The sequence below is a fragment of the Falco punctatus genome (assembly GCF_963210335.1).
Source record: "Falco punctatus genome assembly, chromosome: 4".
NCBI lineage: Eukaryota > Metazoa > Chordata > Aves > Falconiformes > Falconidae > Falco > Falco punctatus.
Window position 1 is genome coordinate 95,642,188 of NC_137583.1, and position 22,662 is coordinate 95,664,849.

Here is a 22,662-nt window from a genome sequence, read left to right on the forward strand (position 1 = left end):
CAATTTGGTAGCAATTTGCTGCCCTCTACCTTCTTTTTACCCCTCCCTAAGACTGACACTGTCCCATCCTGTGAAGGCTGCCTCTTGCCAGCCACCCTGGAGGCCGGGGTGAGCAGCCACCCTGGCACTGCCTGCTTTGACACCGCAAATCCAACAGGACCCACATGGTTCCGGTGCAGAGCCTTATTGCTGCCCTAGCACCACTCGGGTCTGAAGCCCTGCGTCTGGGGAAAAGCTGACAGTACAGGTTGAGCAAAGCTGGTTAATTCCTCTGGGCTTCATCTGGGTACCCACCAAGTTTCCTTCATCTCCTATTTCCAGTTCTAGTCTTACAGCAGCTACCAGATGCATAACAAATGCTGTGTCAATCAAAATTTTTTTCATACCTCGATAACATCTTCCTTGTTATTTGTTCTGCATCCAGTTATCTTACTGTCCACCACAGCACAGACCTGTTTATTTCCAGATCCAGTCCAGATCTGGCACATTTTTCATTAAAGCTCTTCTCAAAGTGCAACTTACGGCATGCATTTATCCCTTTCAACACTTACACTGTAGTCATTTTCTAATTTTGAAAAAGTACTTCCAAAACATTTTGGGAAAAATTATGCCTGTAGTCCCAGCTCCCAAGAAACCTGTTACTAGTACAGAAAGTTTCCATCTCAGTCTGTCTTTCGTCTTCTTGTTATTATGAGTTAGTCCTGCCCAGAAAAAACTGCATTCGGTGTCCTACATACAGAATAGGCCATCTCTCCATGTGAAGAATCTGTTGAACTTTACAACAATATTGCCACATATATGACATAGAGTTACTTGGCACTTCATGGAGATGTTTGAAGGCCTAAACACTGCTTCAAAAAGTTGACAATGTAAATACGTATATTTGGATATGTTAACTGGCAAGAGTTGCTATGTACGATATTTATCATACATCTCTGACTCCTCAGGCTAATCCATTTATTTCATATTTTTTCCTAAATCTCCAAGCTGCAGAAAGTCTTTAGCCAGCTATTGTTTCAAGATCAGGCCCACAAAACAAAAACATTTTATTTTTATCCTCACCAGCTGTGCAAATTTCCCCCTCAAATTACCTCTATCAAAGTTTCAAGATTAAATGACTGCTTGAACTGCAAGAATGTGTTTTTATACTGAGATAGCTGGCTTCATGTAAAAAGATAGTTACATACAGAATATGATGAACAGAAAGGTAGAGAATTTAAGACTATAACTTCCTGAATAATTTTTGTTCTGTATGTTAAAAGAAGGGTTTTTTTAAGTCTCTCAGCATCCTCTGAATTGTTGCTAATGACAGCCTGAACACAAACAACTAATAAAAAACCAAACACCACCAAAAGCCCACACCAAAAAGCTTTCAACACTGTCATGAGGTTGTGCTCACCCAATAAATTAAGCGTATCCAAATTTCATCTTTTTGGTGCTGAGAGAAAAAATGAGCTGTTGGTCTTGATGTAACATACCAACAGATTTAATAGGAATTATTTATTTGGTAGGAAAGCGAGGGATCTTGAACCAGAAAAACTGTAAAGCCTTGTCTGAAAAAAATAGTATCAGTGAATTCAACTGGAAGAGCACATTGCATGGGGCTGCATGAGGGATGCAGGCAGGCAGGAGAGCAGGGAATAGAAGGAAGGGGAAAGGAAAGTCAAGTTAAGGCAGAGAGAGTTTTAAAGGACATGAATCTTGTATAAGAGAAGGAATTTACATGAAGTGCCTCACTTTGTCTAGTCTAGTCTACTGTCAGGGCAGGTACAACTCTTGGTATCAGCAGAGCAGCACTGACTTGTAAGGAGCGTGACATATTACAGCAGAAATCAGAGCTACCGGCCACTGCTGAACTGAGGAGCAAGCGCAGTGCTAACCTTGGAGATTTATATCAGTTTTCTCCTGTCTGTTGGGTGTGTTTGTTTGGCTTGGTTTTTGGTTGGGGTTTTTTTTGGGGTTTTTTGTTTATTTTTTTTTTTTTATATGCAGTAGTGGCCATGAGTATGACTGTACTGGAGGGATGATAATTCATGGAAAGGAGATTTATTTTTTTTCTGGAATTCAGCTGCTGGTAGTAAAGACCAGATGACATTACCTCTATTGCTACTCCAGGAATATTGTATTTATTGCAGCATGTTCCCTACAGTGCCAGAAAAAATAGGTTAGCTTTCTCATCTTCTTTAAAAAAGGCCTGGGTTTTTCTGACCAGACTGAGTGGCTGCTTCTTATAGCCAGCACCTAGTCGCAGCTGAGCTCTCTTTAGAGGCAGATCACGCTGTTAAAATTTTTGTTTGAAGGCCTGGCTGTCATTTTTTGAACCTTTGTGAAACTCTTTTAATTTATCTGCATCATAGCAGGATTCAAGTAGGTCTGTCACAGCTGTTAGCATTCATTTTAGCTTTGATAATCTCTAAGGAATCATTTGTCCAGAGCATTTCTCTTTGGTATCAGGCAGGAAGTGCTATAATGGCCAGTGGTGCCGAAGCAGAGGATCACAGCCCAGGGAAGGAGGGATCACAGCCCAGGGAAGGAGGGATCACAGCCCAGGGAAGGAGGGATCACAGCCCAGGGAAGGAGCAGGAGCTCAGAAGCCCTCCACTGGCAGAGCAGTTGAATAGGGGTCTCCTGAGTTGCATTGCTCTTCAACTACTTACCCAGAAAGGGGACTAAAAAGATGGGAGAGACTAAGGAGAGGCCTTAATTCCCTCTGCATTAGGTGTGTTTTCTATTACCTCATTGCCTACGTTTTAAATTTATGTATAGTTTCCTGCATATAAAGAAAACATGAGGTTACATCAAGAGATAAATAGGCACCCACACTCAAGGAACAGACCACGTAATACTAGACAACATATGGAAACTAAAACACAACTTATGGCATTTCTTTGTGAATAAAGTCAGCACAGCTTCGTATAGGTGAAGGGAAAAGTGCAAACTGTAGGGTTCGCTTTTTTCCAAATGTACTTATGGCATGAGCACCAGCATCCACACAGTGTTTATAAAAGGCCTCTCTCCCTAACAGGAAAACCACCATCCATTTTCTTAACAGGAATCTTGGCTAAGCTTGGAAACCTGAAAGTTTTTTCCTGTAAAGACAGACCTCGCACTGGCTCACTGTATCAGAACCGGGTCCTGGATTAAAACATTTGAGTGAATAGGAACAGAAAGAAAAGAAAGAGAGAAACATTGAAAGGCAGAGAGTGAGCAGATGAGCTAGCAAAAAAAAGTTAATTGTTTGCCTGGATCTTTAGCAGCCAGGAGAATGAAGTCCATTTGTCATTACAACTAACTACAGGAGATAGATCTAACAGCTGTAAACCTGCCAAATGCTGTGTGCCCATACTTCATGAAACTGGTACGTGATTCATCTCGTGGCTACAATCTAATAGCAGCACTTCACATTTTGCAGCCTGGATAGGCTCACATTTTTCTCAATTTTTGTCATAGGTGCATAACTTTCCATTATAGGGCTGGCTGGAAAACAGCAGTTCCACTTAGCAAAAATGTTCAAAGTTTGAATGATTTTGTTGCACGTTGACATAAAAAAACAAATGCAGCCTTTCAAAATGCCTTTGAGAGTGCTGTGGGCAGGATAGGGGAGAAGTCAGACAGACCAACCCAACCAGTGGAACAGATGAGCTGCCAGCTTTTGTAGGCAAGGTTCAAGACCTTGCTCCGACAGATTCACAGTGGGGTTCACCCTACCAAAATTCAAGGTTTTAACTTTGCTGTAGCTATCTACTACGGCCACTGGGAAAAGATTTCCCCTCAGAGAGCCTAATCTAGAACACATAAGGCAGGCTTTCCTCTAAATCACCTTTCATAAAACAATTTCAGTCAGCGTTCCTTTTATAACACAGGGAGACTGAACTACTAAGTTAACTGCCAAAAGTCGGTCTCTAATTACAGGTGGGGCTGTACAATCTAACCTAGGATGCATCTTTTTCCTCTTTTGAATAGAAATTTCACCTGCAAAGAGAGAAAGCTTCCTGGCAAAAGTTTGTACAATCAAGAGAACTGAACATTTCCTCACAGCCAGATGTTTTGACATTTAAAAACGAAAAAAAAATAGGAAAAAAAAAAAAGCACTCGGCAAACATACATTTCACTGCAATGTTCTTTACCAGAAATGTCTGGCAATTCCTCACAAGTCACCTTATGTTTATTTGTTTAATTCCTTAATTAGATAATTTGAATTAAAAAAGGATGTGTGAACATAAGTGAGAAATGAGCTATGCACACTTATAAATAAGTACACTAAAAGGTACAACAGAAATTGTATATGCTGGATCCTTAAGCTGATTGATACTCATTGATAACCTCACAGTGGCTGCCTTTAAAAATGCATATGGACCTGAATATCTCAACAACTGGATCCTCAGTTTAACTGCACAAAGTCAGTGGCACTCTACCAAGTTTGCCATGTTGAATTTTGCCTAGTATATTTTGTTTACTTGTGAGGACAGAGATACCCAGTCCAAGATCATTTCTTTCTGTGTAGACACAAAGGCAGGTGAGACTGAATCAAGGTTTTTAGCCTCTCAGTTCAATCCCAAGACATTTTGGATTTTAGAATTGCTACCACAGCATTTAAACCGGCAGGGAGAATGTTGGCAAATCAATAATGAAGAGTACGCATATACATGTGATGTTTGGGGAGGTGTATCATGCTAGAAATCTGACTCTTGGCCAACAAAAGCTAATGCCTCCCTTCAGTACGCAAGAACAATTTTTGTAAAAAGCAGATGAAGTTAAATATTGAGGTGATGGAGCTGTAAGTCTGTCTCTAAGATCATATTCAATGGTATTTTCTATAACAAACTGTCAAGTTGACTTGGCTTTCTCACCTGAGCTGTGCCTCTGTAGTGTACATTTCTTTGTCTTACTCTAATGAATAAACTGAGATAAAAAAATTCTAAATGCTGATTTTAATAGCTTTGTGAATACTATTTTATAGTATTTTACTCCTTTCTGAATTAAACCTATTCACTAGTTACTATAGGTTAGCCACACTTCGCTTTTCTATTCAGAACACTAGACTGCTAAAATTATCTTTCTTAATGAAGCAGTGCATGTGTGGCATTTTAATAAAGCTTTTAAATGGCACTCAGAAATGGAACACATTATGTCTACAGGAAAGGAAACCATTCAAGTTGTCACTGTTACTCACCTAAAGGACTCTGTCTTCAATTCCATATTGAACATGCAGCCTCCTGTGGCTGGGAAACACTTCTGTCACAATTATTCATTCTATGATTCCATGGTATTTTTAAGTCCCACCACTGTAGCCCCTATCCTGTATCACGTCCATTTGACAGTGCTTAACAAACTACTCTCATCAGTTAAAAACAGGTCAGCTAAGAAATGCTGACTTGTCAATGGGAAATCTTCTATGAGTGTCTAGCACGTTTATACAAAACTACAGATATGAGACTCATTTTTTTTTTAAATAAGATATGCAAGCCATTTGTCGTATTTAACTGCTGGTGTCAAAGACACAAGAAGTCTGTTTTTTAGACATCTACTGTAAATATATTTTACAGTGTTCCCGAGTTGAATTCCCTGACAACGTGCATATATTATATCTGTTGGTCTAACAAATCAAGGGATTTTCCTCAAGCAGAGGCATATATCAAAAGGAAAAGAAGGTCAAGTTATTTCCATCATTCACACATACATTTCTCATTTTCACAGCTGTCCCTCTTTGCTATAATGAACATGCAAAGTTTGCTTATGCTTCAGCTAGAATATACATTCACTTGCCTGGAAAAGGCAGCGCTCATTTAATATTAAATGACCATTTGCCAGTGCAGCTGGAAGTTGTGTGGATCTGAACACTGCCAAGAATCTTCAACTTGTGCTCATATCTGAAAGATTAGTCCTCTGCTTGACAAACATGATCACAAATTTATCAAATATGAAAATTTCTACCTATCAAGACTATACAGCAATGGCTCAGGCAGCCAGTAGGAGAAATGCTTGTCATACAAGGAATTACAGTTTTCTACCAGGTGATTATGATTTAATTCCATTTAAATTAAATAAAGTGTAAGGGAAAAAATAACCTCTCAGTGATGTTTTGGATTTCAAGAGGATAGTCTTTGATGAGCTATGTTCCCTTGAAAAAATTCCAAGCCTTCAGCACTCTCGTCTCCCTAGTGAAATATTTGAGACCACATCACACTTTGGAGTGTGACACAGAAGGACCCAAGCTAAGTGCCTGTCTGAAGGTCTCAGCAGTGGTCTGGAAAGCAGCACAGCTGGGCGAGCAGGTCACGGCATCTGCTAACAAATGCTGTCTCTCAGCAGGTACTGAGTGCTGATGAACCCAGATGACCATAAGTTATTGAGGAACCTTGGCCTTTGCTAGCCTTCAGGTATCAGGTTAGACATGTGCTTCATTGATAAACACAACCATCAGAAACTTGGATGTGCTTGGATGTGTAAAAGGCATAGAATTTATTCAAAGCAAATCTTTTAATACTAGCTGGAATATGAAATATGAAAAAAAATATGATTCTGTGAACGTGTGCTCCTGACAAACTGCATGAAAATAGTTACCTCAAAAAGGAAGTCTGGAATAATCAGAGCCCACAAAGAATGGTGGGGAGGGGAACAAGAGAAAGAGAAGGGGGAAAAAAAACCTGGTGTGCAAATATAACTGGAGCTTTCAAGCAGAGTTCCTTAGGTCTAAGCATGTTAATTGTCAAGCAAAGCTGAGTGAGTCCTTGAAAAAGGTGTTTAAGGAAATGTCAGTGGATTGATTCAGGCTGGGGAAAGAAAAAGACGAAACAGGCTGTAGTACAGTAGGGATAGGATAAAAGGCTGGCTCAGAACTTCAGCAAACACTCTTCTTACTTTCTGCCCAGAACAATGATCCTGGGGCAAAATAATAAGATAGAGGTTGCAGAAATTTATAGTATGACATTAAAAAAGCAGTTCAATGTGTCTGCTGAAGTGAAAGGGAGAAAAGAAACCATTCAACCTCCATCATGAAATTTTACTTTGGAAGTCTAAGAACAAGTTTTCTTCACAAACTTTATCAAGCCAGAAATGATACAAAGTAAAACAGAAGTCTGTTTCAAGAAGCGGGAAAAGTGACCCCACCAAATATAGATTTGTAGATCTGACCTCAACTCTGCTTGACAAAAAAGAAAAAAAAAAAAAAGATCCTCCTAGACCAGTTGTCTTGGATAAGATGAACAAGTTTCCAGACAAAGAAATGTTCTGAGTCAAAGGTAGCTTCTGTCTATTTGGATTTCATGAAAATTATGAGTATGCTGCCAAAAGGGAATCTATTAGCATAAATTGAAAAGAAGGGAATTAGTGAAGAAATTGTAAGGAAATGTATTCAACGAAGAAATTGTATTCAATGGGAGATGGCTACTGCTGAAAGAAGTACTAGGCTGAAGGAAGGTCATTGGTGGAGTTCTTCAAAGAACACTGGCCTAATTTCAGGGTCAGTCTTGCTCTGTATTCTTATTATTGATTTTGATGCAAAGAGTAGGCATGTCATAAGGCCATTTCCCTCTGACATGAGGCTGGAGGCATTGCCAAAACTGGGGCTTGAAGGATGAAGTCATGGAAACGTGATGAAGTTCAGTTGTGGAAATGCAAGCTTGTGCACCTGAGACATGATCCAAAGCACTCTAGTTGAATGCAGAAAAATGTATCCTGGATCCACTGGAAATTACAGAGAAATAGAATGGTGACACCTTGCTGACCAAGGGGTGACTAGGAGACACAAACATCAGATGCAAGGTTTCTAGAAAAGCTAGTGAAGCATTAGTGATACTGTAGATCTCGTGCAGAATACCATGCACAAATTCAGTCACCCTTTTTCAAGAAAGATTGTTCAAAACTGATATAGGTGCATGAATCTGCCACTAGAATGAGAGAGTTTATGTCAGCCTGGCTTGGTTAGTATAGAAAATGAAAGGCTGGGAAGGGATATAAAAGTCTATTCTTACACGATGGAAACCTGCACCAAGAATGGAAAAGAGATGTTTAAGCTAAAGCAACATCATCAAAATTACAATGCCACACAAACTGGCCAGAAATAAACTTAGACTGGAATTGGAAGGGAGCGAGGGGCAGAGGGCATCCCTTAGCCATTAGAGCATCCAGGTGTTGGTAAAAGGAGTGGTAAAACCTTAATTTGACAGTAATACTTTATGAAAAAGAATACAGCATAAGAGACTGAGATATTAGGACTGAACTGTTTTCCAGTTTTGAAAGCAACTTGTTTTGTTTTACTGAAAATTTGCATTTTTTAGTAAATACATTTACCACACCAGATTTCAGTCAAGTCATCTTTAGTTGTTGAATGGTAATAGACATTTTCTTCATTTTGGCAATGTCAGAAGTGTGGATAGAAGGGAATGAACTGATCACATTTCTATTTTGCCTCAGATATTTCAACGTGCCTAGGAACTGATCTGATATATAAATCAAAGCGAAAACAGTACTAGAGTGTTTTCATCAGAAAAAAAAAAAGTAAGAAAGAGAGAAAAGTCAAAATTAATTTAAATACAAGAACAAGTCTGCTCAAGAAATTATTGACAGGGTAGAGTATTACTTTCCTGCTCTTAACAAAATATTCCTGTACATAATTTGTTCTAATGCTTCATCAAAACACATAAAAATACTTCAGCGTGTTTCTTTCCCTTAGTCTTACCTTCACAGTATGTACTCACCATTTTATGCAGAGGAATGTAAGGAGAACCGTTTTTTTCCTCCCCTTTCAACAGGATTTTTTTAAAGCTGTCCCTTATTCCTTTGAAGACTACAGCAGCAGTTTACATACTGGATGTTTGTCACTGGTGTGGAGGGTGAAACACTAACTGTACACCATACTCCCTACCCTTTTAAAATATTAATTGATGAGTAACCATATATGGAGCCTCATAAAGTATTAACTCTTTAAGTGGGGAAGATCTCAGCTTAACAGTGTAGTACAAATCCCACATGATTTAAATCCCATGCAATCCTATCCAAATCCAAAGAGTTTCAAGCTGTTTATGGTAGTTCAGTATCTAGTATTAACTAGTTTTGAAACCTCACATAAGCAGTATTTCTTGGTTGGACCAGCAGGACAGGGAAAAATAAGTTCAATCCTCTTGCCCCATGTGGGGATATACATAAATGGAGTCTACATCTTGAACTTTAATGCTTAATCCTTTTCTTGGCTGGCTACTCTTCAGAAACTTCCATTTTATCTACTACATTATCAGGTTAGCTAGTGTTCAAAAACTTAGGCTACATCTCCTGAATTGCCATAACTAAATTTTAAGGTAATGGTCTGCATTTGCCTGAATACTGGCCACTAGATAGTCAGTGTGTAGAACTGTCAGACTGAGACAGACTCATTTATTTTGTAAAACATATGTAGTCCAGATGCCATATTTATTTGGAGGTCTAGTTTCTCTTCTCCCCCCCCCCCTTTTATTTTTCAGCTATTCAACTTACCTAACTGACTTGAGTGTAAGCAATTTGTTAGGCACATGAATTTGCGGTTCACAGAAAGATTTTGAAGCTATCACACCAAAGATGCATGACTGCAGTACATCACACTTATAGCTAGACTTTATAAAAAGTGGATGAAAATGGGCAAAGCTGCAAAAAAAGCCACTGGGTCTTCACAGGTATCTCTCTGCTGGTACTAGCTCAAACATCGTAGATGCTCAGGCCCCCCTTAGAACTTAAAAATGGTAAGGGAATTTTCTAAGACGTACCCTATGGTCTATGAATACCCCCAGCTATTTTTCACAATACAGTGATAATGACTCACACCTAAAGAAATCAGCAGATGGGCTTTTTCCTCTTCATGTAGAAGAAATGTCAGTTAAATATAAGAAGCATAAAGCTAACAGAGTTATGTGCCAAGTATGTCAAAACATAAAGAAATATTACCAGGTGTAGGAATCTTTTCTTTAGACACATGTTCCTTTGAATTTTAGTTTACCAGATTCAAAGGTACTTTTACATAAAAGGCATCAGAAATATGATCTCTGATTGCTGTCACTAGAATTCTGCTTATTTTGCTAAGATAGTGATTGTACAAGTGTGCAGTGTGTCTTTAATAGCCACCACCAGGAGGAAAATTTGCCTTAGGTTTCATTAGCTAATAATGTCCTCCCTCGCTGAGTTGTAAATCTGCAAAAGTTTTTGACAAGCTGGTAATTTGCCTTCTTGGAAGCCAGATGTGAAGGACCCAAACAGGTGGGAGCCATAATTACAAAGATATGAATGTAATAAAATTAGCAATTACATGTATTTGTAAGGTACCTTCATAAAGTTAGTCTCCTAGTAAACTTTAAGTATCCACTCAAAGTCATACTTATGTGTGAAGTAACTTTTCAAGAGCCAATAAATTAATCTAATAAATTAATCATTAGTTTTGCAACATCCTTAACCATTCAAGCTCTAGGGTTTTTAGCACAGTAGCAGCATATATAGTGCTACAGGATGGCTCAGTTACAGCATGTTTGCTACCCTTTAGACACCTATTTGAAGTTACATGAATGAGACAGTAAACCAAAGGTACCGTATGTAAAGTACTCAAGGACGCATAACCCAAAAGACACAGCCACATTATATAGCAATATATATACCATGCCATAAGTAAAAAATATACTTAGAATTCGTAAATGGGTTTGTTCTTAGGGTGCAGAGAATGTGGTGAATTGAAAGTGTATTTGAATTTTCTCACTCTGAGCTGTTGTACTGAAGTCCAGGTGGGAAGGTGCTCATGGTGAGGAGGACACGCGTGAGGGTCTAGTCTTCCAGCTTTCAGCATGCACATGTGCTCACCTGTAAATATGCTGCTAATCCACCGGAAAAGGTGGTGGGAGGCTTTAGCATTTATTTGAGCTGCTTTTCTGTGTCAGGGTTATGTGACTAACACATGAGAGTCATTATTCCAAATTTCAGCTACTTGATAGCAGTGTGAATTTCTGCCTCTCCAGCTCAGCTAGTCAGGAACTGCAATATCTCCTCCGTGTCATCTTGTGAGTGCAGTCTGGAGTGTGCTAGATAAAATTCTTTTTCTGGACTTTGGTACTACAAGGGACTATGTGTCACAGTTTATGGTTACACAGGACTGGAAGCAAGCTCTCTACATTAGTTTTTCAAAATTGTTTTTCTGCTGAATGTTTTCAAATGCATTTTGAAGGTTGCTATTATCCATGTTGTTTCTGTTCCTATATTTGGAGTCATAATAGTGTTTTGCCACAGAAACAAGTCATTGTGGGGTAATGAGATACTGCACAAACTGTTCTGCGGTAGCAGCAGCAGACACGAACTTGTTAACCTAAGCAACAGAGAGTACCTGAAGAAAGCTTAGCACTCCGTGAATGACAGGATAGCTCCCTCAGCAGGGGACACAGCAAGATAAAAGCTTGCACACAGGCCCTTGGCAGCATTGACTTATACCTTTGTCAAAGTCTTTAGCTTTTGAAGTACATCAGTTCTCTCAGGAAAAAAATGCAAACACGATCAACATCTTCATGAAATCACTGAGAATTTTTCCATCCTGCTGTTTACTAGGACCACAAAAAGAAAGCTTATCTCATTACTCCAGTGATCAGAAGGTTCTTTTGACTCCATCTACTGAAATGACAATACAACAAGCTTTCTGATCATATTTGCAGTTCTAAAATACAAACAGAGATATTATATGTTTGCTAAGAATATCTGTATGCAAGTAATGGCATCAACTGCACAGTCATAGCTTTTGTGTATTCCAAAGTATCACTTCGAATGCTCACAAGACTGGAAAAAATTGATGATAATAACATTTGATTATAAACCAGTTTGTAGCCTATTTATTCTCTGGCCAGATGTGCCTAATTCCTGTTGTCATCTTTGCAAGTTCACGGATGCACAAATAGCAAGAAGGAGCCCTACACGCAGCACTTCACTGCCTCTCAGGTTTGGATTCATGCTGCTCAGTTGGCTGTGGGCACAGTGCGCTCTGCCCCAGCGGGGAAGCCCCTCAAGCACCATCGTAATGAAGTGACTGACCATGTGAGCAGCACCCTGAGCTCCGTAACCACTTGCTCAGGGCTGGGTGAGGACAGGGAGCAAGCACACAGCCCAGCAGGCCCTGTGCACTGCTAGCATGCATGAGAAGCTGGTGCTGGCAGTGCAGTGAAGGCTCCGGTTGCTCTTGGGACCGCTGAGCTTCCCGCTGGCCAAATAACAATTCAGCAATTCCAGAGAAGTGGTCTCGGGAGGGGGGAATTTAGGTACCCATCAGCTGGCTCACCAGATCTTTTTAGAACACGGGCTTCAACCAATAACCTGTTTACTTTTTATTTGCCATTAACCAGGAAGACTGCAGCAGTGTCCCAGCAGGGCTGGATGTGTATAGTGAATAGTGTATGCTATTGCTGCTGGGAGAGCTCTCTTTCCTTTAAAGAGTCTCTTTTACATAGGGAATACCTTAGCTCTCCTCCTTGGAGTATAACATTTAATTAAAAAAGAAAAAAAAAAATCCCAAAGCCCACGTCAGAACTCTACCCACACAGACAGATAATTTTGACTCACTCTCCAGAAACCTAGGTATAACTGTGGAATAACGTAGCAGTCTTCCCTACGTTAGACCCAGGCAGCCACTGCCTTTAAACTCAGACCAGCACAAACCTTCCCTGTCAAGTAGCTGTTTTGCTCGTATGGTATCTCCTAAGGCTCTAGCCAGCTGTAAGCTCCTAGTGACAAGGACCTCCCTATTTCTACATAGCATATAGCATGACTGTGAAGTTCACGAGAAGATCTGTCATGTGCTATCAGGATATTAATCATATGAAATTAATAGGGAATCACTAAAAGCACATTATTGAGGTAAGCTGCAAAGAATATTCATTATGTAAGGTTACTACTTTTCTCCCTTTACCTCTCTATCTTCCATGTAACATACTGGCAGGCGGAAAAACTTTTCGTATGTGAGTCAATTAAAAAGTCAGAGGCCATGACATTTTAACTGGAAGTTGGTTTTCAGTAAGGTAAATTAAACCATGCTTTAAAATTAATAAATAAATAAAAGGTTGTGAAAAAAAATCCTTTTCCGGGTGGTGTACATAAGGATTACTGTGCCAAAACTGTCACTTACATCTTGTTTCAACTGCTGGCTCATTAAGCAATGAAAGTTCACTGATGGGTCTGCCAGAGAAGGCAAGGCAGGTGAAACACCCCAAGCCCCCAGGCAATATTCTGTTCTCTGAACCTGCAAGAAAAATCAGTCTTTCCAACCATGAACAAAATCTTTTAAGTGATCTGATGCTTGGTGTGAAAACAGCTAACACCATCTATTGGCACTGATCCCCTCCCTGAGCCCCACCACTCCCCCAGGACCTTTACTTTAATAAGGAGGACAAAACACAAGCGAAAATCCCCAAACCCAGACAGGTAAGGCAGGTATTTTCCCAGTTCAGACTCTTGAGCTGCCCAAGTGATGGGGAGAATTCACAAGCAGGAGTGTCACAACAGGCACCGCAATCAGAGGTGGCTCATAGCACTCTACCACTGATCCTGGCACAGGTCTCCAAACAAAAATCAAAGCAATACATCTCTTTTCAAAACAAAGAGTAAAAAAAAGTAATAATAAAAATCTCATTCTCCAAGTACCTTTGATTCCTGGCTGGTAGTTGATGCTGGAGAAGGGGGCTGCTCTGTGCTCTCCACTTCATTCTCTTTCTCCACACTATCCACGCTGACTTCAGTCGTGCTGCTCGGAGGAATCATTTTACCTCTAAAACGCTGCTATCAGGAAAAAAAAGCTACAGACCCGTCTTGCTTTTTTTTCATTTAATGTCCTCTTTCTTCTCTGCTCTTCTAGAGCAAATGAACTCCAACCACTCGGTTTCACTACATTTGCAAGACTAGAATTCTCTGGATTTTCTTTTTTTGCTTCCCCTCCTCCTCCCCCTTTCTCCTCTCCCTCTTTCCTTCCTCCCCTCCCCTGTGCAATTCTGCTGCGAGAGAAGTAAGTTATTGATGGCTCTGTAGGTCAGTTGTGCGCCTGCTTCTGTGTTTCCCCCGACCTTCCTCCCCTCCGCGTGAAGCCCGGAGGTGTGGAGCAGAGTCGTGACCGTCAGTCCCGCGATCAGAGGGGAGTGAGCCGAAGCAGAAAGCCTGAGCCACACACACACACGCACACGGGGCACTGGAGGGAGGAGTTGTATTTCTAATGCTGTGAATAGCCTTGGAGGAGCATGTGCTGTCATAGTAGTGAGAGAAAGTAACGCGTGCATGCACGCACGCTCATAGCACACAGGGAGGCAGGCACTGTACGTGAGGTTTGGAAGCATTTTACCTTTTAACAGGCGTAGAGAAGGCAGAGTTTGAAAGGCAGCTTTGTATTCTTACAAGCCTTTTCCTGGAGGAATCTAGAAACAGAGGAGAAAACCAAGCCTTCCCTTCCCTTGTCCTGGAGAAGGTTATTTAGAATCCTAGCTACCCAGTGTGTCTAAAGCTCCCACCTTGCCTTACATCCCAAACTTGCTAGCAAGTGGCAGGACAGAGTCAGGGGAGAGTCATCTGTGGATCCACGTGTTCTTTGCTCTCCTCCCAGGCAGGGAAGCCCAGCTCTGAGCCATGCACATGCAATCAGGGTCAGCTGGAGCTCCCGCTAGCACACACAACATTATACCTGTAGGTTGTCATAGTGATAACACTCCAATGGACAGCAACAGAGCGGAGGCAGCTGTTGGGAAGGACCTGCTGGCTTCTCCCAGCGCCATCATTCCTGAGGATGTGGCACCCAAAGTCACGCTTGGGGCTGCAGTAGTACTGGCAGAAGGTCAGCACGACTTGGCTGGCTGGCTCAGACTGCTTTATATTGCTCCAGTTTTTGCCTCCGATTTAAATCTGCTGCAAAGGCACCTGTCAGCTCACTTCCCTGCTGAATTAAGATCTGTATTGTGAAAGGTTGAATAGATGCACTCCCCACCAGATACACGCTTTGCAGAGCAGGAGCCATTCCATATGGCTGGTGGAGATGCCTCTTTCATTTAAAGAAAACAGAGAAAAGCAACCCAAACGTGTTTCCCATAAGCAATACTTACATCCTGGAAAGTGAAAAGAAAAGAATTGTCTCTTAGTTGATCTATACTGGAGATACAGGTGTTTGGAGGTGATTTGCTGACTTCTGAGTCAGAGAGGAGCTTCAGTACCTTGTAGCTCTGGGAGCTCGTACCACCACCTGGACCTACCTTGCAGGTCCCCTATACCTCAAATAATCCATTTGTGAAAGTGAAGGCAAGTTTTCAAAATAGTAGGGGTTATACAGATGAAAGCCAGAGCAGAAATTGCCCTGCAGCCTCTGTATTCTTAGTAACTATGCAGAAGCCAGGAAAAAAAAAATATCCACTTTTCTTGAGTCCCTGGTGAATTTTCAGGTCTGGCAGTTAGATTGGGGGGGGGGGGGGGGGGGGGGAAGCTTTATTTCTTTGAAATAGAGTATATAAGATACTGAAATCTTTAGCAGACAATAAACATGAAATGCTGTAATGCTATTTGCACAGCTACTTCAGATCAAAAGTGCACCTTAGGAGTTTGCCAGTAGAACCTATTATTTGGCCTGCAGTCACTAGCACCGTTACAGAGATCAAAATGGGAACACTGGTTGCTGTTGAGGCAGTGTCAGTGAACAACTGAGATTGAAGCAAGGAAATATAGAGGTCAGAGGGGCAGATTGGGCTAGTAAGTACAGAATTTATTTCCAAGGCTTTGATTTCTAAAATACAGCAGCATCTTAGACTGTTCTCTTCAGTGCCTGAGGAATTTTCCAGGTGCAAAGCTTATTTCTGCTACTCAGCAAGTGAGATTTGGGCTTTACTGTAAAATCAGCCTCTTAGCAATGAGCAGGGACTGGGCAGAGTCACAGTTTGGGAGAATTAGGGCAGCTGTGGGCAACAGAGATCTTGGCAGGGTGACAGTGACTGAACGCTCCAGCTCTGGCAGAGGTACCTGTCCCTGACAGTCCAGCCTAGCACAGGAAAGTCAGGGCCAGGGCATGGGGTGTACCCCTGCAAGGACTGTTCTGTGTGCCCAGCAATGTGACAGGTGAGAATCAGGAAACTATTTTTTGTCCAGTTCCCCAGCAGCATTGTGAACCGGTCTTCCCTGCTAAGAGGCTCAAAAACATTCTCTTCCAGTGAGCTTGTAGGTGACCTTTGAAATGGACCCAGAGCGGCCAGTTAATAGTTAATGCTCTGGGCATTGTAAAATCCTGCACACGTTCTGTATGGATAGCTTGTAACGTCATGACTGTGTAAGTGACTATCATACCACTCTCTACACTTTTTTTCTTGTTGTTGTTGTTGTTTTACCAAATTAGTACCGACACCTGCTGCACTCCCTCTCTTCTCCCAATTACTCACTTGTCAACCATGACTGATCTGTCAGTTTCTTGACAATTAGCCTGGGAAAGATGAGTCAAACCTAAAATCTTACCAAAAAAAGCAAAAAGGAAAAGAAGCCGCATTTCTTATTTTTTTTCTTTCCTTCCACGGGAGCTGGCTACTGAAAATCAAATATTCAGTTTAACAAAACAAACACATCGAATTAGACGAACCCACTTCTCCCTCTCTTTCCCACACTTCACTCCTGAGAAGTTGGACTTGTGATTAGCACCACTCAGTCTCTTAGTGAAGGCGCTCGGCGGAAATCCGAGCACTGCAGCGCAGTGCTAAACAAGAGGAAATTGAACACATTCTCTAGTGAAGAGATGAGTGTAGATTTCTGGAGTGGGGAAAGGCAATTTGGATGAATAAAACATGAGAGCTGATTCTCAACCCCCAGCTGAAGTTGTTGCATCATATAAAGGCACTTGAATATTGCCTGGAGTTGCTGCCAAGCATTCTCCTGCTGGGTGGTCCAAGGCTGACTGCATGGGTGGTACACTTTGTCCGTCCGCCCTCTCTCCCCACACACAAAGGTGACCAGGGTGTGATGCAGAGCATTCCTCTGCTTCGGGGCTCCAGCAGGTTTTCCTAAGCTCTGGCTGCAGCCAGCATGGTAAGAGCATCCCAGAGGTTCCTGACACCAGCACTATATACACATTGCTGTACTGCCAAGTCCTACCTGCTGTAGAGCTCCCCAGTGGCAAGATGCTGTAGGGCTTTTGGCCCATGCAACACTTTTGCCTTCTTTTCCTGGTACAGACATTCCTCTGCAATATTTGAGCACCTTTCTGCAAAAGAGGTATATGAGTAGAGCTGGACTTCACCAAAGGAAAGACATGAAATCAATGCTTATCAAAAGGCGTTATTCCTGTTTAGACTCCCATGTATTTACTAGAGAAAAATAAGGAGTGAAAAGGAAAGAGGGAGCTATAGGTATCATTATTCACTACCTGGTGTATAAACCATCCCAGAGTCCTGAGTAAAAAGGGTATTAAGGGTGCATATAGAGATGATACTACTGATAAACAGCACTGGTTTAAACCACAGCTACCTCTCTCTAGAAATGTACAAAGCTATGAGGAATCTGGCTGGTTGCCACTAAAACAGAGCTCTCAAAGGAAAGAGGAGTTAAGTCCATTGACAGCCCAGTTTCTGAGAGAGTGCAGACTGAGGGCCACAGAAAACTAGTAGACACAAAAAAAGTTGTAGTGCTGGCACTTGCAGTGCAACTTGATCAGCCTCCCCCAGGTCCCTCAGTACAACTTGTGAGTGTTACAGGTGAGAAAGAGCTTCATTTGTTAGTCAGTCCAATTTTGTCTTTGTGGAAACAGGCAACAGGATACCCCTCTAGTACCTTTTATGATGGGAATTTTACTTTTGGCATGGTGGATTTGGCCAGCTGTACTGGTGGACATCTTCACTAGGCTCTCCTATCAAATACGCACTATTGCCCACAGCTGGCTATCAGGCAGCAAAGACCAGACCATTGCTTTAGTGGAGTATCTGCCTGTGTTTCCAAGGGACAAGCTTGTGGGCGCTTCTCGCCAGCAAACACTGTACCCACAGAGAAAACTATATTAAAATAGTATCAGGTGGCAGAGCTTTTTGTTTATAGTCACCCACCCCTTGCTTGTTTTCAGTCCAATCTGGCAGTTCATCGAGCAGCTAACATAGTAACGACCCCCCCCGGATTCTGCTTATCAAGATGCTGTCTAAGGGCTAAAATCACGAGCTCATCAAGCTGGAATCACAAGCAAGTCAATGCACTGAAAGTACTCCCAGTACTAATGGGATACTGGTGGTTTGCATTTTGACTAAAATGATCTCAAAGTAGTTTTTAAAGTGTTAAGCCTCCCACTGCTCCAGGGAGAGATTATACTGCAGCAAAAGAGTAACAGTGGAGGAAGCCAAACTAACAGATTTGTACTTGCTCTTAAGTGGGGAGAAAAATGGAAGCTGTGCCTGAGCATTAATTTCAAAACCCTCTTTTTCTCTCCATACACAACAATGCCACAGGGAGTGATGCAAAGATCATACTGCACCTTGGATCTGTCTTTCAGAGAGATCATGATGAGATTGAAACACCACTACTCAGACACCTAGACTAGGAGAAAGAAGAATGCTACAGCAAGAAATGTTTGATAAGGGGAGAAGAGGATGCAATTATAAAAGATGGAATTTAGCCAAGATACAGCATGTAATATGATGTTCAGTCTTACAAAAGCATTGCAATACCTTTAAATAACCAGCGACAGTCCTGACCTGATTTTACATCTCTGCTGGCAATGTGATTCCTTCTCACTTTTTATAGGAATGCGATATAAAAAGAAGGGGCTTGTGGAATCAGGAGCATAATTTCCTGCAACTCACAGATGCTCCTATAAATTCCTGCCATTTAATAACCATTTACTGTCATGGTCCAACATGACTGTAACAGGAATGCCCTGAACCTGTTCAATGGGTTGCCACAGTGGTGATTTAGCCATGTACTAAACCCTTTCAGGGCATCCATACTCCAAATATTTAAAGAGATAACAAGAATATGATAAATAACATCATCTCCTCTGCTCTTTCTGGACTCTGCTTTAACCTCACTTCTGTTTCACTGGATAGTCATTAAGACTCCTCCTGATGACTCTCAGTACCACTCAGAAGTCTCATACAACCACACCATCTCAGCCAGCTCTATCTACCTCTTTTCCTCAGCCTTTTCCAGAGTAGGGTGGGAATAATCCCGCACAGGGTCACCACACTAGATCTTGGGCTTTTTTTTCTGAAAAGCTTTTGATAAGAGGGAGCTTTCAATTGTCTCTTTCTTTGCTAGACCTTCCTTGAGCCAAATTACCCCTTAAATTCCTTTTTTTGGTTGATAGCCTTTTGACGAGTGAGCTGCGTATTACAGCTCACAGGGCTTTACTGGATTTCTCTCGCATTCCAATCTTCTCCATTCACTCTGGCATTGAATACTGTCATCATGAGCTAGTTCTTAACTAATGTCAATGAAAATGCATCGAGAGCAGAGTTTTGCTTAGACTGTAAATAGAATCCAAAATAAGACCTGGCACACATTCCCAGTGTAACTGGTGGTGAACACAAGGATATGTATATGCATTTTTTTTTTTCCATACACATATCTTATGGCTATGCACCAATTTTTAACAGGCTATGCATGCACAGTATTTCCTGTCTTAGGTAGTTACAGCCTGCCTGTCACTGTAGTATTTAGGTACAAACATACATGCTGAATGCAGAATGAGCCTCACTGTCAACTGCAAACCTGCAACAGTTGTGCTATTATATTTTGCTTTGGAAGAAAAAAAGATTTCTCAGTATGCCAATGACCTTCATCAGTAAAGAGGGGCTTTTCTACAGGGTGTGGTAGAACTCAGTTATGCACAGCAGATCTTTCAAATGCCTTCAAACTCTATAGGATGAAAAGCTTTGCAGAAATATCAGAAATTATCATTAGCAAGATTAACATTCCACTCTATCAGATTAGTGCATGTGCCAACTGGAATAGAAGTGTGTCTGATGAGGGTTGCCCAAAATTACATAACTTATTATAATGATCTATTACAGCTCTCAAACAAGAATAAAGAAAATAAACGTTCAGCCTTTTATAAATCTGATGGGAAAGTGAATATCTTACAGCCCAAATATATTGGTTTTGTTCCTTGAATAAGGTGCAAAATTTGAAAGAAATTAATGGTAGCTGGGTTGTTATCTCTCTACATAGTTACTAGTTCAAAACGGGAAGTAAAATTTCACAGAGCAAAAAAGAAAGGTAAACCTTAAAAACACTGCAGGAGGTTAACTATAATGAGTTGTATTATTTTATTTAAAGAAATAAAAAGTCTTAGAGTCCAGTGCAGAATGATAATAGGAAGATAAGTTTATCTTCTTGGTAAAGACAAGACTATCACTATCCTATGCACCTATCAAATATAATCAGTACTTTTTAAAAAGGATTCAGGTCAATGTACATAATAAAAACCCCAGATCTCACTATTACATCTACAAGCAGTGATAAAACCACTAAGCATTGTAGTTGAGAACCTTTCCAACCAGAGTACCGCATAGAAATAACATCCATTTTTAAAAGTGCTCAAGTGCATGCAGTTGTTATATTTTGTTGCTTAAAGCAATAGCAAAGAATATGATCACTTACTTCCATTTGAAATCTCAGCGCAGAGCATTCTGGAGTCACTGCTTCTTTCGGTAACTGCATATCACTGCCTCTTATTCAACAGGGTCAAGCTCAGCTGTAAGAGCAAACAATTTCACTAGCAAAGATAGTCAAGATTTTTAGAAGTACATTTCAGAAAAGAAAAATAAAAGAAAAACGAGGGGAAAATTGTCCAAAGTATGAATGCCTCTACCTTCTACATTCGTAAGTATTTCTATTCTCCATTAGATTTAAGAAAAAAATATTAAAAATCACTTAGTCATACCACCTGCAATAATACTACTCTATAATTTCTTTCTGGTGCCTCAGAGTGCCTGAAGTGTTCAGGCAGAAAGGGACTGCACACTGGACGGAATAAGAACTGGACCTCTCCTGCACCTTCAATGGAATGGGTGATCTCAAATTCAGATGCCTAATAATTGAGCTCTATGGTTTCAGACTCTGAGTAAGCAGGGTGCTGAAGTATGTTGTAGATTTTTCCATACAATTGGTCAAATAGATTTTGACAAGATAACTGAGACACTTGAAGTTATATGAATGATGATTTCAGTTAATAGAACTCTGTACGATTTTAAAATTCTGTTTTCTTTTTGTAGTCAATAATATTTCTGTGTCATATTAGTCTCTTTTACCGGACTCTGAGGAAAGACAAGACTGCTGAGCAATGAGCACCAGGATGGCTGAAAACAGAGAGGAAAGCAAGTCACTACATATTCCTAGGGAGGACTAAGATTTGGGATGCTTTAATTTAGCCAAAAGCAAAACTAACAGAACTAAGCGTGTAAATCCAGTGGACCAACAATTAAAGAAAGTAACAGTTTATGGCAGAAGGGATAGTAATCATCTTATAATGTCAGGGTTTGTTTCAAACAGGGACATTCTTCTGGGATCCCACATACAAGGAAATCCAGCAGATTTGGCAGTCCACATGATCAGAACATTTGAGAGAATCAGTCAGAAAAAAAATTCTTATTCATAAAAAAATATGGAAAAGAAGGTACTAATAATCAAGCTGGAATGCAATGGATTAGATTGTCTTTCCAAGGGGATGTGACCAGTCCTCACATACACACACCTGCAAGCACAGCAGGTTTATATCTAAACTGTGAGCTCTTCAGGCTTGGTATTGTCCTCGTTTGAGTTTATACATCATCTAGCAGCTAGTTTTGCTTTCTGTTTTAGGTATCACAGTGAAACAAGCAATCATTTTTAGAAGTGGATATGTGCCTGCCTCAATCCCAATGACACTGTAAATCTAACTTGTGGTTTTTTTAGCTGTATTCAAAGATATTATCATCAAAATTTTCTCTTTGTTTTCCACTCTGCCCCCCACTCCCCATTCTGTTATGATAAAAAAAAAGTTCTGTTTTTCTGCATTGATCATTAGAAACTAGAGGAAGACGTATAAAAATATTTTTAAAAATTAAGAAAAACATCCACCATGATAATTTCAAGACTGAAAGCTTACATCCACCATGATAATTTCAAGACTGAAAGCTTAAACAATTACACTGAAGTAAAAAAGAAAAAAAGAAAAAAAGAAGCTAAACAGTAGTTTTATAAATATATACAGATATGTTAATATGCTGCATGCTTAGCTCAGTAACAGCTTCATATATTGTTGCCATGTTGAATAATAGACAATAATAGGCAGTAAAAGGAAAGATCCCTGCAGTAAGGATTCCATACATCAAAAGAAGTAGTGTAGAGAATGCTCTGATTCAGAACAAAATGTCTGCTGTGTATTTGTGTGACCCCCTAATGAGAACTTTGTGTAGGAAATCTATTTTTATCTTCCACATTCAAAAGAAAAGAATGTGCAGAGCTATGAATGATGTTCTGTACCTGCAGATAGTTGGTAAAGGTTTTGACTTCTTTGGGATTTTTTTTTTAATCCCATTGCACCCCATAGAGTTAGTTATAAGGATGCTTGTAATGTATGTTAAAACCCATTTCTTCATGAACTGAAATGCACTGTGCTCAGATCATCATTGGATTTTTCAAAAATATTTCAGGGACCTTTCTCTTCTTCCACAGATGTGAAAGCTGCCTCCCTTTGACCTGAAC

The 22,662-nt window shown here is 40.5% G+C and overlaps 1 protein-coding gene across 3 annotated transcripts in view; it reads right to left on the reverse strand.

Annotated features, from left to right (window-relative positions):
* STAC (SH3 and cysteine rich domain) overlaps positions 1 to 22,057 on the reverse strand; it is an 85,370-nt gene extending 63,313 nt beyond the window's left edge. For 2 of the 3 annotated variants that reach the window (XM_080384931.1, XM_080384930.1), the window contains exon 1: positions 13,630 to 22,057. In XM_080384931.1, coding sequence (XP_080241057.1) covers positions 13,630 to 13,746 — 117 coding nt within the window. In that variant the 5' untranslated portion in view covers positions 13,747 to 22,057. Of the gene's footprint in view, positions 1 to 8,699 lie in introns of all 3 variants that reach the window. The other variant, XM_080384932.1, reaches the window with a different exon arrangement.
* Between the last annotated feature and the right edge of the window lie 605 nt (positions 22,058 to 22,662).